We start from the raw sequence: 12780 nt of genomic DNA on the forward strand, positions 1-12780 counted from the left end.
CAAACTTTTAATTTATTATTTGCATGTGGTTTAGAAGTCTGTGTAAAACAATTGATCCAAACTGACTTTTGTAGAAAATAGCATGTCAAATATGGAAGCTCTTAGCAATGACATTGATACGGAAAATATTCTCATATTTCTTTACCAAGGCTGACCTTTTTTCTCAAGAAAATTATCTATACAACTTTTGTTGAGGTTCATAGGACAATCATACATGTCAGTATTTAAGCTTTAAGACATATCTCTATATAAGAATATAAAAATGCTTTTTCCTATATAAGTCCATGTAAATTAGGTGACGTCTAGTTTGGATTGTATTCTTAACAATGAGGACTGATTTGAATTACTATAACAAAGGTTTACTAAGTGAAGGGCAGGTATTTTTATAGAGGCGAAATAAAATGCACTTTCTATTTAGTTCATTTGTAAAATTAAAAACAAACCTGGGCAAGGCCATTTTGTTGCAGTCTAATAGGCATTGTTACATGTAAAATACCTAAGATCTATGTCATGTCAGTTTGGAAAAAGAAGCTTTTAAATAAGTTCAAGTTTTAAGTTTAAACTAAGTGACCACGTGACTTAGTCGGTTTTGACTTTTGGGTCACGATCAATACCATATTCTTACAAAACCACAAAAGGGGCTCGACGTGCCAAATATCTTGTCTATTACCATTTTAGCTTCTGGTAGATACATATTTAAATTCTGCTTCTATACAAGTGAATATCAAAACTCCCTGGTGCATGATTTATTTTTTGTAATGAACCATTGAGCACTTTGACATGAATTAAAACATACATGTAATATAAAATTAACAACTTTTAAAATCTCGAATAATTTTCATATAAAACTGTTTCATTATAAGACTGTGTTAACATCTTATGATCTTCGAATTCTTTTCTGACAGCTATATTTTTAATTGATAGACATACTAAATACATACATACATGCTAATTATTTCCCATATCATAATGCGAAAAAATGAATTCCCAACAAATTCGAAAACAATAGGCATTTTCTTTGCATAAACAAACAAAGAAATTCCAATGTTTGATGACTTGTATAAATTATGTAGATGACCACAAAATAATGCCAATTATCTAAGATATCTTCTACGCTCGTGACGCTACGGTTTTTTAAAGTTTAAAAAAAAGGTTTAACCTTTAAATTCATCAGTCTGGTACAATTTTAATTACTTTTAAAATGGATTGCCTAAGAATAATTTATTTTAAAGTTTAGTAAAAAAGTACAATTTGGTTAAGGATAAACATGTATAAAAATAAGCAAATGTAGAAAAAGAAAATTCACGCGCACAAATTGCCAACTCAAAAATTCACCTCTGATTCGTCTAAGATAGGTTAAATGACGATGTGTGCAAATGTTACTTGTCAGGCTTATACCCTTTGTATTTATACCCTTTGTATAGTATGGTCATCAAAAGAACTTATGATGTATCAAACCTGCTTAAAAGGTTTAACCATCCATATGGTAACAGTGTACAAAGGGGAGATAAAAGTAATAATAATAATAATAATAATAATAACAATAATTATTATTATTATTATTATTATTATTTTAATTATTATTATTATTATTATTATTATTATTATTATTATTATTATTATTTTAAAAAAGATATAATCCTTCAAAATTTTTTAGACAAAAAGAGAAGACGTATACTTATTTTCAGTACGGCCTCCTGAATAATTACAAACAATAGAAGTAACAAAGGCTTTTAAAGAAAAATGCATGTACATATATTTTAACAAACAAAACTTCAAATATATACTTTATTTTATCCTTCACTAAATCACATTAAAAAAGAAATCTAGTCATATGACGGAAACTAACATAAACAATTAAATCGGCATCAATAAAAGTATTTTGAACTTGGATAGTTATTTTTATCGTGTACTTAATTGTATATAATATAAAATAAGTTTTAAAGCTGTCGTTTAAAGGTTGTATAGCCAATTATTGTTTGGTAGAAATGAGTTTTGTGTTCTAAACAGTATACTTCAATAAGGAAACGAGTCCTTTAGATCATTAGAATGAGGTATAGTTTCAAGGTCAATATTCTTATGTAGAATCTGGCGTAAATTGTGTTATCTCCCTATTGTGAGAGAATATATACTCATATTGCATAAATATTGTTACGTAAATCGCCCTTTAATTTAATTTAAATCATTTAAGTTTATCATTTAAAGCTATCAAAAAAGGTTTAACCTCAGATCCCCTTCAAAATTATTTCATTTAGATTCACCCATTGTTTTCTCGTTTAGGGAACACGCTTGTTTTTACTGCGTGACCTTACGCCGCTTTTCATGGAATGACACAAAAGTTTCACATTGATAACATCACATCCCCTTTCAAAATTCTATTTTATTTATTTCCGTCTATTGTTTTCTTCTTTGGACACACGCTTCTTTTACTGGGGGCCATACGTTGCTTTTCATGGAATGACATTTATGTGTCAAATGAAGGTTTCATAACTCAAACATTTAGAATTTGCGTGTTTAAATGTTGTATTCTGCTTAAGTCCGAGCTAGGGGGCGTGGGCAGTGACTCTCGAGTACCGACCACGAATAGGCTCATTCAAACCAGGCCTGCAACAATATCAATTTTGCCGTGCTTGGCTTTCTTTAAGATTCTGCTTTTCACTATTTCACTATTGTGCGTCTATAATACTAGAACCAGATATATATTTATGTACCTGAACACCAGGTCACTCCTGTGAAGTTTTGTCAAAATCCCCCATTCGAGAGATGTTCTTTAAAGAAATTGAAGACAACGACAAATAATATCATATCAAAAAAAATAAAAATGAAACAATAAAAATCTCAATTACAATTAATATGTAACTACACAGTGCCCTAGTATTTTCTCCAGCTAACTTACTATTCATGGTATGGAAAATGTTAACACACTTTTGGATAGTACTTATTTGATTTAATTTAATGTGCTTGTTTATCTAACGAACGTTTACTTCTTGTTATCAGCTTCGATACGAGAAATGCGTTCTTCCAATTGTCTAAACCGTTCATTAAATCTGTCAAAATGTGTATTTAACATTCCGCTAATTTGTTCCAATATTGTACTGTTTGTTGAATGTGTTGTGAATGGTTTTAATTGTTTTACCTTCAGTTCATCAAGAATAGCAGTTATTGGGGTTACATAACCCGAGTTATCATCGGTAAGTCCAACAAGCATACCAATGCATCTTAGAGTTGTTTCCTCTCCAGTATTATCCTCCATAAACACAAGAGCTCCAGAATCTCCTTGTTTACAAAATGGAATGTTCTTATCACATGATTTGATTTGGTATTGTTTATAAAGTGTAGTTGTTAATGATAGTCTGTCGTCTCCAATCGTCATTTTACTGAAGAATGGTTCTTCCTTAATTGCACAATTATCAAATTGCATAACCCCACTTGTGTTCAATGTCACGTAACCGAATTTTTGAACATTTCGTTGACCACTCGGAATACCTGTCTTTCCCCATACAAGACCTGTATTAAACGCTGAAATATATTTTTAATTAACAAGTTTAATATCAAGTTCGTTTTTTAAATATACCTTTAAATGAGAATGTTTTGTAAAATAGAAGTGCCCGGCCCAGATTATTGTCAGTAATTATATTTCAAACAAGCATTACCTATTCTCTCAATTACGATAATGTACATAAACATTGCCAAAAAGTAAACACAGAGCCATGGCGTTTTGTTATTGTGAAAATATCAGTTGTACATGTCATTGCTCTCTGATGAAGTTAAATGAATATCAACTTACCCATAAACATATATAGATGTATATAAATGCAAACCCTTGACCAATTGAACCCAAACTTCACCTCACTTTAAGGACAACCTCCTAATTATGAGACATTGGTGGTAAAATTATACAAATGCTGTGTAAGAAAAGTGTAAACAAATGTATTGTTTTAACTAGAAACCTTGACATGTGACTCGACAATCCAGGGTATATTCCCTCCAAATATGTCAATCTCCTGTCAAGAAGTATAGACTGTATAAGCAAAAGTTTAGTAATCTTGTTTTGGCACCCCTGACTTTGACCCACTTACCCTAACCCCACTCCAAAGGAAGCAAAGGAAAAAGACAATGTAATATATCTTTCTTCCAAATATGAAAATCATATGTCAATAATAAGGCTGTTTCGTCAAAAGAGTAAAACTCTGTTTTAGCACTAGTGACCTTGACACAACTGACCCCTAACTTAATCTATTATTGGAACCCTTGATTTGGACAAACTGTCCCCTTACTCACTCTTTAGGAGGGATGCAATGCAAGCTATCTTCGTATCAAATATGAAGATATCTGTCAATAAAAAAGGTTTATATGTGCAAAAGAGTATTTATACAGTATTTTTAGCAGTTGTGACAATGACCAAACTTACTCTTAACTCAATCTCATCCTACCAAATATGAAAATAAAAGACTGTATTAGCAAATGTATGGAAATATTTAAGGTACTCTTGACCATGACCCCTAACTCAATTAAAGATCCTGTATGTTTTGTGATTGATATTGGTACTGTGTGAATACCACACTTGCAAAATATTATATAGTATATAATTATGCAAATTAAACAATTTTCGAACATCGAAGAATATGTAAAATGTGTACTGCAAATATTTGTGCACATTATATTGAATCAATTAATTACATGCATTTTTTTCTTATTGGAAAATTTGACCTAGAATTTATAGAAAATAAATTTCTAATTACCTCCCTTTATTTTCATGAAATATTAAATTGGGTAATAACTTTATAAATAATGCTTATTGGAACTTACAATATTGACAAATCTTAATTTTAGCATCATATTTATGAAATAAAACCATGAAAAAATTGTGTTACAGGATCTTTAATAGGAATGATACCATGCAAGAAACCTTCCTACCAAATAGGAAAACAATCAGTAAATAAAGGCTGCATGGGCAAAAATGAAAAATTATATTTTACGTAGTGGTGACCTAGACCCAATTGATTCCTATCTCCCTAAAGATGTCAGTATTAAACATGAGGCACTTCAAATGAAAAGTTGTATGAGCAAAAATGTTAAATTCTATTTTGTGTACAGTTTAACAGTGACTTAGACATTGACCCCAGTCACTCCTAACCTTAAAAAGAAAATGGGACTATTGAAGGTATACATCTACCAAATATTGAAGATAACATTAAAATTGAAGTAATTTGGAGATATGTAGGTAAATTCAATTTGCCTAAATATGCATACCATACAAAGTCCTTTTTCAGTGGTAAAAAGGGAAAAAACCTTGAACAATGGATGGAACAGTTACATAACTTGGCAATATCATATATTTTGGAATAAGTGTGGAAACTATGAATTAATAAATAAATACAGATCAAGTACTGAAACAGGGCAATAATTTGGAGAAAATGGAAGTTAAGTTATGTAACTTGCCCAGATCATGAACTTTGTTTTGATTATTAAGTGAGTAAGTTATGAAGGAATTGGTACATTTATAATTTAAGAAAAAACAACTTGAGGTTTAGGTTAATATCGTACGGATGGACGTTTCAATTACTATATGCCGGCATAAAAAGCGAGAGTATTAAATTACGGAGCAGTAACTAGTTGATGAAGTGAATATTGGCACTTATTTTCAACTACAGTCAAACCAAAACTGCATTCTTACATGATACAGCAATCTTAATTTTCTCAAACATTCCAGTTCATTTATTATTTAACGGGAAATGTGCCTATGGAACACGGACATCACCGCAATATGACAATGTTTCCTATAAGAACCACCTTGACCTGGGTGTTGCTTGATACACACACTCCGTACCTTGTGAAGACCTTACACGCCCTTAAACGCGATATTGATTGCTTGAAGAACACACAACTGTTACATATGAAAATTAAGACAAAAATTATCGAGGAAAACCTTATTTATTTCGGTAGAACCTGTTTTCAACTTCTTAAGAAAAGGCGCTCAAGAGACTCACAAGATTTAAGACATGCAACATTTAGTGTGTAACTAGCAAAATTGTGTGGAAGAAATATGACACCGTATAAAAACACTTAAGTTTCGTCAGGGCATTTGACCCCTGTTGTGAGTAAACCTCTGGATCAAGTATGATTTCTCGGAATCATTAATCACAACAAGGTTTCATGAAAATTGCAGGCTCGATTTAACAGAATCTGTAAATGAAAAAGGGCAGCATTCCTCAAAAGCAATAAGAGGGAAAGAGTAAATGTAACCAAAAAAAACCCTTTAACCTCAATAAAAACTCTGACCTTAAAGATGTAAAATAATTTTAATACACCACATATTCTAACAGTGATAACGATATACGCCAAATATTGTAACAATCTATCATGGGATGACAAAGTTAAAAGTAGGATTATACTGTTCTTTGACTACCACTTTTTGTCGGTGCAGACATACATTTTTTCACAAAAACATGCTAATCAAGGTAACAAATTTCTTTTGTTTGAAGTCCCATATTGCATGCAGAAACTACACGAAGAATGTACTTTTTATAAAATATGAAAAATAAGAGGGTAGTGATGGCCCTTAATTTCGCTCACCTGACAATGAAGGCTTAATCCAATTTTACTTAGGCTGTATGACCTTGTTTTTTGACCCGAGATGACCTATATTCGATTTGACCTAGAATTCATCAAACCAACATTTCTGACCAATATATACGATATTTGGACTGAAAAAGTAGTCCCTAGAGTGTTAACAAGGTTTTTCCATATATGGGCGGTGTGACGTAGTTTTCACCCGAGGTGACCCATATTCGAACTTGACCTAGATCAAAACTGCAGCAAATAAAGTATTGACAGGAATTTTCTAACTTTAGCTCCTTTGACCTAGTTTTTGACCCGAGATGATCCATATTCGAGTTTCACCTATAAATCACCAAAGCAACTTTTCTTACCAAGGTCAAGGAAATTTAGACTTAAACAGTAGCCACTAAAATGTTAACAACGTTTTTTCTATATTTATTGTGTGTGACCTTATTTTTACCAAAGATGACCCATATTTGAACTCGTCCTAGAAATCATCAAAGCAACCTTTCTGACTAAATACCGGGGATATTTAGACAAAACCAGTAGCCCTTAGAATGTTAACAAGGTTTTTATTATATTTTTTATTTAGTCTGTGTAAGCTAGTTTTGACCTGAGATGACCCATATTCAAGCTTGACCTAGAAATCATCAAAACAACCTTTCTTACTAATTTGCAAGGTATTTGGACTGGACTAAAACAATTGCCACTTAGATGTTAAACACATTTTTTTGGCCTGTGTGACCTAATTTTTTACCAAAGATGAACTCGTCCTAGAAATCATCGAAGCAACCTTTCTGACTAATTTCCAGGATATTTACACCAAACCAGTAGCCCTTAGAATGTTAACAAGGTTTTCATATATTTGGACTGTGTGATCTAGACTTTGACCTGAGATGACCCATATTCAAACTTTACATAGAATTCAACAAAACATCCTTCCTGATCAATTTCCAAGATATTTGGATCTAAACTGCCACAACTAGAGTGTTAAAAATATTTTTTTACTTTTAGCTCCTGTGACCTAGATTTTGACCCGAAGTGACTCATATTCAAATTAAACCTAGAAGTCATCAAAATAACCTCTCTGATCAATTTCCTGGATATTTGGTTTGTAACAGTATCCCATAAAATGTTTACAAGTTGTTTTCTTTATTTTGGCTGACCTTGTTTTTAACCCGAGAATTATTATATTTGAACTTGACCTAGAAATCATCAAAACAACCTTCCAGACCAATTTCTAGAATACTTGTATCAAAACTGCAGCCACTTTAGTGTGAACTAAGTTTTTCTATTTTGAGCTCATGTGTCAGGACATTTCCCATATTCGAACTTGACCTAGAAATCATTAAAGCATCTTCCTTATCAATTTCCAGGATATTCGATGATCCATATTCGAACTTGACCTGTATTTCATTGACACAAACCAAAGTTTGATTATGGTCCAATCAAAACTGTGACTGCTAGAGTGTTAAAAGCCTAAATATTGACGAAGCACAACGCACGATGTACGACGACTGACACCGGACATAGCCCCATCACTATACTGCACCTTGACCACTTCTAGGTCAGGTTATCTAACAAGGAAGGGTGGCGTTCAATGAAGGCTACCCCAAACGTTTCAGCAACACAGTACTACCGGTGAGGAGCCCGGGAGGACACCAAACAATTACAGGACAGGGCAAAAGGCAAAGCAAGCACAGGACACTTACTTGTTTTTTCATGAATATGTGTTGACTTAAAATAATTACATGTCCTAGTATGTGCCAATTGGGGCACAAAAAGTAACAACACACATGTACAAAAATGTGTATCACTATATGCCCCCTATGTTATGGCCGGATAAAACTCTTATATATTGAGATAGGTCAAGAATTAAACTTTGTATCAAACTTACAAGGTAAATTGCCATCAGGAAACTGTCCTTCCTTTGGAGCACGTTTTTCAATCCTGAACAGTGCAAGATCAACTCCTGGTTTACCATTTTCTCCTTCCTTGTATGTAAGTTGTACAAGTTTCCCTAGTTTATTTTTAGATTTATCGTCATCGTCCGGTTGATACATGATGTGATCCTCTTTCACTGTAACTGTTGACATTTCTTTCAGTTTAAATTTATCATCATCATTCGCTACAACATGGGCGCATGTGATTCCACAAAGCCCGTACTCAGGATGTTCTATAAATCCACCAAGTGTTCCAGATTTTCCAGGGCACGTTGAAGACGTAATTTTACAGCCTAGTGTTGCATTTTCTTGATATTCATCAGCTTTATTTACACATAAACGAACTCCTCCTTCTCTTACATCGACTGGCATTCCATCTAATTCTGTAGGGAAACATTCCTCATTCAGTGGAATAATGCCTTTGACTAAAACATTAAAGACGATACAAGGACGTTTCTCAATTAAATGTTCAATTGTCATTGGTTCGAAATATCTGGACGAGACTGATGATGCAGATAAAGCAGACAGGAATTTGTGGTCGCTCATAAGTTTTTTAGAGTGCATGTCAATGATTTCTCCTATTCTTTGTGACTCTATTTCAGTCAGTGGACTATTTTCTTTGCAATGTAATACAACACTACTTTCGTCCGAAAACGTGTTAATGATTCTTATTTCTGTTTCCCAAATCAAATCTATTTCAATATTTTCTGCAGCGAAAACAAGAAAAATTACATGTTTGTCGTCTCCAAATCTGTAAGCAGCTTCGACATGTGTAATATGTTCTGATTCATCTTTGATCACTTTACAAATTTTTTGGCATTCCTTGAATACTTCCTGTGACTTTCTTCCTTTATTAAGCAACAGTTTTGTTATTTCAGAATTGTTCAAAATGCCATCTTTCTGAGAATCTTTTGATCTGATTACATCATCTACATAAACAAATTATTTTGATTTTACATTTTGTTATTTCTAACCATAGTTACATTTACATTTATGTCCCCATTGAACAGTGCGACACAAACTGAAAATTCCAAATTTTTACTAAGTCAAGGACAATAACTCTTACAAAAAAGATTAAATTCACAAAATTAACTCTGAAAAAAAACAAAAAAAAACAACAGAATATATAAACAGAACAAGCGAAATCCCGGGTGCACAACGTCATATGCTGAGCAACATTCCTGTAAGGTTTCATGACTGTCGGTCAAATTCTTTTTGAGCTACATGCAACACAAGGGCAAAAACCCTAACAAATCTAAAATATCCATATGCAAAACCAAAGGTGCATGGCTTCACCGTGATGTTGATCATTATTTCTGTTAAGTCTGTTTAATCTAACTCAAGCACTCAAGGTACAAATAACCCAACAAATAAAACGGTTTTTACTAAGTTAAGGGCAATAACTCTAGAAATACTGGATAAATCAACAAGCAAAGCACAAGGTGTACAACAACACACGCTTACCAATAATTCTGCATGACTTTGGTCAAAAACCTTTTTAGCTGTGTGCAGGCTTAAAAATAACAAATTTTTACTAAGTCAAGGACAATAACTCTACAAATACTGAATAAATCCACACGAAAATACCCACTTGCAGAACATCACATGCTGATCAACATTACTGTAAAGTTAAATACTTTTTGAGCTACGAGCGATACAATTTAAAAATTGCAATATTTTACTAAGTCAAGGACAATATCTCTGACAAAACAGAAAAAAAATCCACTAATTTAACCTCAGCATGCCTGTAAAGTTTAATGACTCTAGGTCAAATACTTTTGAGCTACGAGCAACACAAAATGAGAACGGACGGACGGAAAGATGGACGAACTGACATGGGTAAATGTAACCCCTCCACCCAAGTGGGGGTACAGAAATGTAAATTACTTCGCAGGATGCTTGGGGCACAACTGCTTTATCGTATTGTCGAGTAACAAGATGGTTAAATGTGTTCAAGAATGGCAGGGCGTGCATTAAATACCCATCGAGCAGTTACAAGTACAGCTTCCGACGATTATCACACTGTACAATAACAAGTTTGTTGGAATGGGTCGTGTGTCGAAAATAATTGTAGGATCACTTCATACTATTTGGTACAGTCAGGTGGCTGCCACATTGTTTGACGCTTGATTTAACAGAACGTCGTTTCGAAGTGGTCACCAATCTACTTTCACGGTTTCATTCGGAAGTGCAGGACTTCTTTTTACGAATCATCATTTCTAACGATAAAACGTAGGTGAGGTCGTATGCGCGGGCAGACGTGGATATCTCACATATTACAAGGTCGAGCATGGTGAAAAGATTAACTGGAAATCCTTTATGGAGTTATTTAAGAAAACATTTTGACATGCGATCTGTAGAAAGATCTGTCGACAGCAAGTCAAAAACTTCTACATGACAAAGCAATATCGCGAGGCGGGCATGACGGGACGTCAATGCTAGAGCTTAATGGGTGGGAAACCTTGACCAACTCCGGATATAAGTCCCTCTGACTTTGACCTTTTTACCCAAACTGTGGGAGGGCGTTACGGATATTCGTTATAACGATTAATAGGAACATTATTTTTGCCGTGACTGCAATGGTGGTGTGCTTGAGAACGGTTTCAAAACAACGGGCATTGCTGATCTTCAAAAGAGGAAGAAGCCAGTTACTGATAACAACGGATATTTCTTTGAAGGAATGTTGAGAGGTAGCAACCTTAGATTACTTATTTCTCAAATTATCAGACATTGCATTATTGAATGAATGACCCTCTATTTTCACGATAGCAAGCATAACTTAACTGTCATAATTGTAACTTCTGAAAAGAATGATGGTTATAGATAAATCAAAACCTCCAACTTTGCTGCCTTTTTACATGCAAAGAATAAATATCCCAAATTTTCATGCGAATATGCCATTTAAAGCTAAGTTAATGTAATTTAGATAACAAAAATGGCATAATCTGACAATAGCATAAAGCGACTTTAAGTAAAACTAAGTATAAGAAAGTATCATTATTATTTATGTTTGAAGGTTATAAAAAATCAAATTTTATAGTGGAATTCTTATACGAACCGTGGAAACTTAATATGTCGTTGCTGTCCTCTCAGTCCTCTGACAATGTTCCATGTTCAATTAACGGCTGTAAATATAGATCATTCAATACTAACTTTACAAAATAATAAACAAGAGCAATCGCCTAGCAGGGACTTATCTCAAGTTTTGTCAAACAAATTGGGGAAAGAATATTGCAGTAACAATTATATCTAGCAAACACAATGTTCTTATTTGAAATAAAATTTCAATTTCTTGTACGACCTAAATAGGATAACAAAGGGACCCAATATACAAGTCTGTTTAAGATACCGGTAGTAAATGAACCCTACCGCAGATAAATATTTAGCCACATAGACATGATTTATAAATTGTTGTAAGACCACAAACATCTTAGCTCATTCAACTGTTGCCAAATTATCAGAAATATGTCAATATATGTTCTTTTACGCCTTATTGTGACTGCTCCGTAGTAACCATTTATTCTTACAATTCTTTCCCGGACCCTTTCTTGAAAGACTCAAATGTATAAGCGTCATTCCAATCAAGAAGAAAATGTGTGTGAAAATCTGACGGCATGGTATTTCTGCAGACTGAAATCATTTGAGCATTTAATAAATATGACTTTCCAAGAATTAAACCTAGTTAGTTTCGTCAAAATCTATAAGCCGGTTGAGGACAAAATTTCAAAAGATTTTCTTTCTACGTTTAGCACGTACAGAAACTGTAATCAATGAAGCAATTTCTATAAAGGCTCATATAAGCATCATTCTTGTACCTTGTGTTACGAGCCAGGCGTAACGAGAAAGAAAAACCAGCAACAAACTTTTTACAATAACAAATGTATTACAGAAAACAACATAAAAGAAAAATTGAAGAACAAATTATGCTTATAAATACCTGAAGTCAAAATAAAACTGTAAATCACAAATGTCTAGTCTGATCCTGGAATGATCACTTTTTGAACAGCACAGTTAAATCCAAGTTAAATCCAAGAACATTTTAGAGTAAATTCCAACAATAAAATCCACGAGAATAATTTAATCTATTTTAAAATCCAAGCTTTACTAAATTACCTAATATCCAAGTTGAATAATACTCCAAGTGTATTGAGACTTAAAAGGTAAAGAAAATGAAAAATGTCCCCTTATTTATTTTTAGCTAAGATCATTCTAGGTCAGTCTTTTATAGGCCTTTCTCAAATTATATGCATACTTTACATTCCATCACCAGAGAGAG

The 12780-nt window shown here is 33.2% G+C and overlaps 1 protein-coding gene across 1 annotated transcript; it reads right to left on the minus strand.

Annotated features, from left to right (window-relative positions):
• Window positions 1-1678: 1678 nt before the first annotated feature.
• Window positions 1679-11808, minus strand: LOC132744291 (uncharacterized). Its single transcript, XM_060732949.1, has 3 exons — window positions 11563-11808; window positions 8459-9433; window positions 1679-3519 (listed from the first exon to the last, which is right to left on the minus strand). The coding sequence occupies exons 2-3, from the start codon at window positions 9066-9068 to the stop codon at window positions 2981-2983; spliced, it is 1149 nt and encodes a 382-aa protein (XP_060588932.1). The 5' UTR covers window positions 9069-9433; window positions 11563-11808; the 3' UTR covers window positions 1679-2980.
• Between the last annotated feature and the right edge of the window lie 972 nt (window positions 11809-12780).

This window comes from Ruditapes philippinarum, unplaced genomic scaffold (assembly GCF_026571515.1).
Source record: "Ruditapes philippinarum isolate M1 unplaced genomic scaffold, ASM2657151v2 ctg6750_1_1_1_1, whole genome shotgun sequence".
Lineage (NCBI taxonomy): Eukaryota > Metazoa > Mollusca > Bivalvia > Venerida > Veneridae > Ruditapes > Ruditapes philippinarum.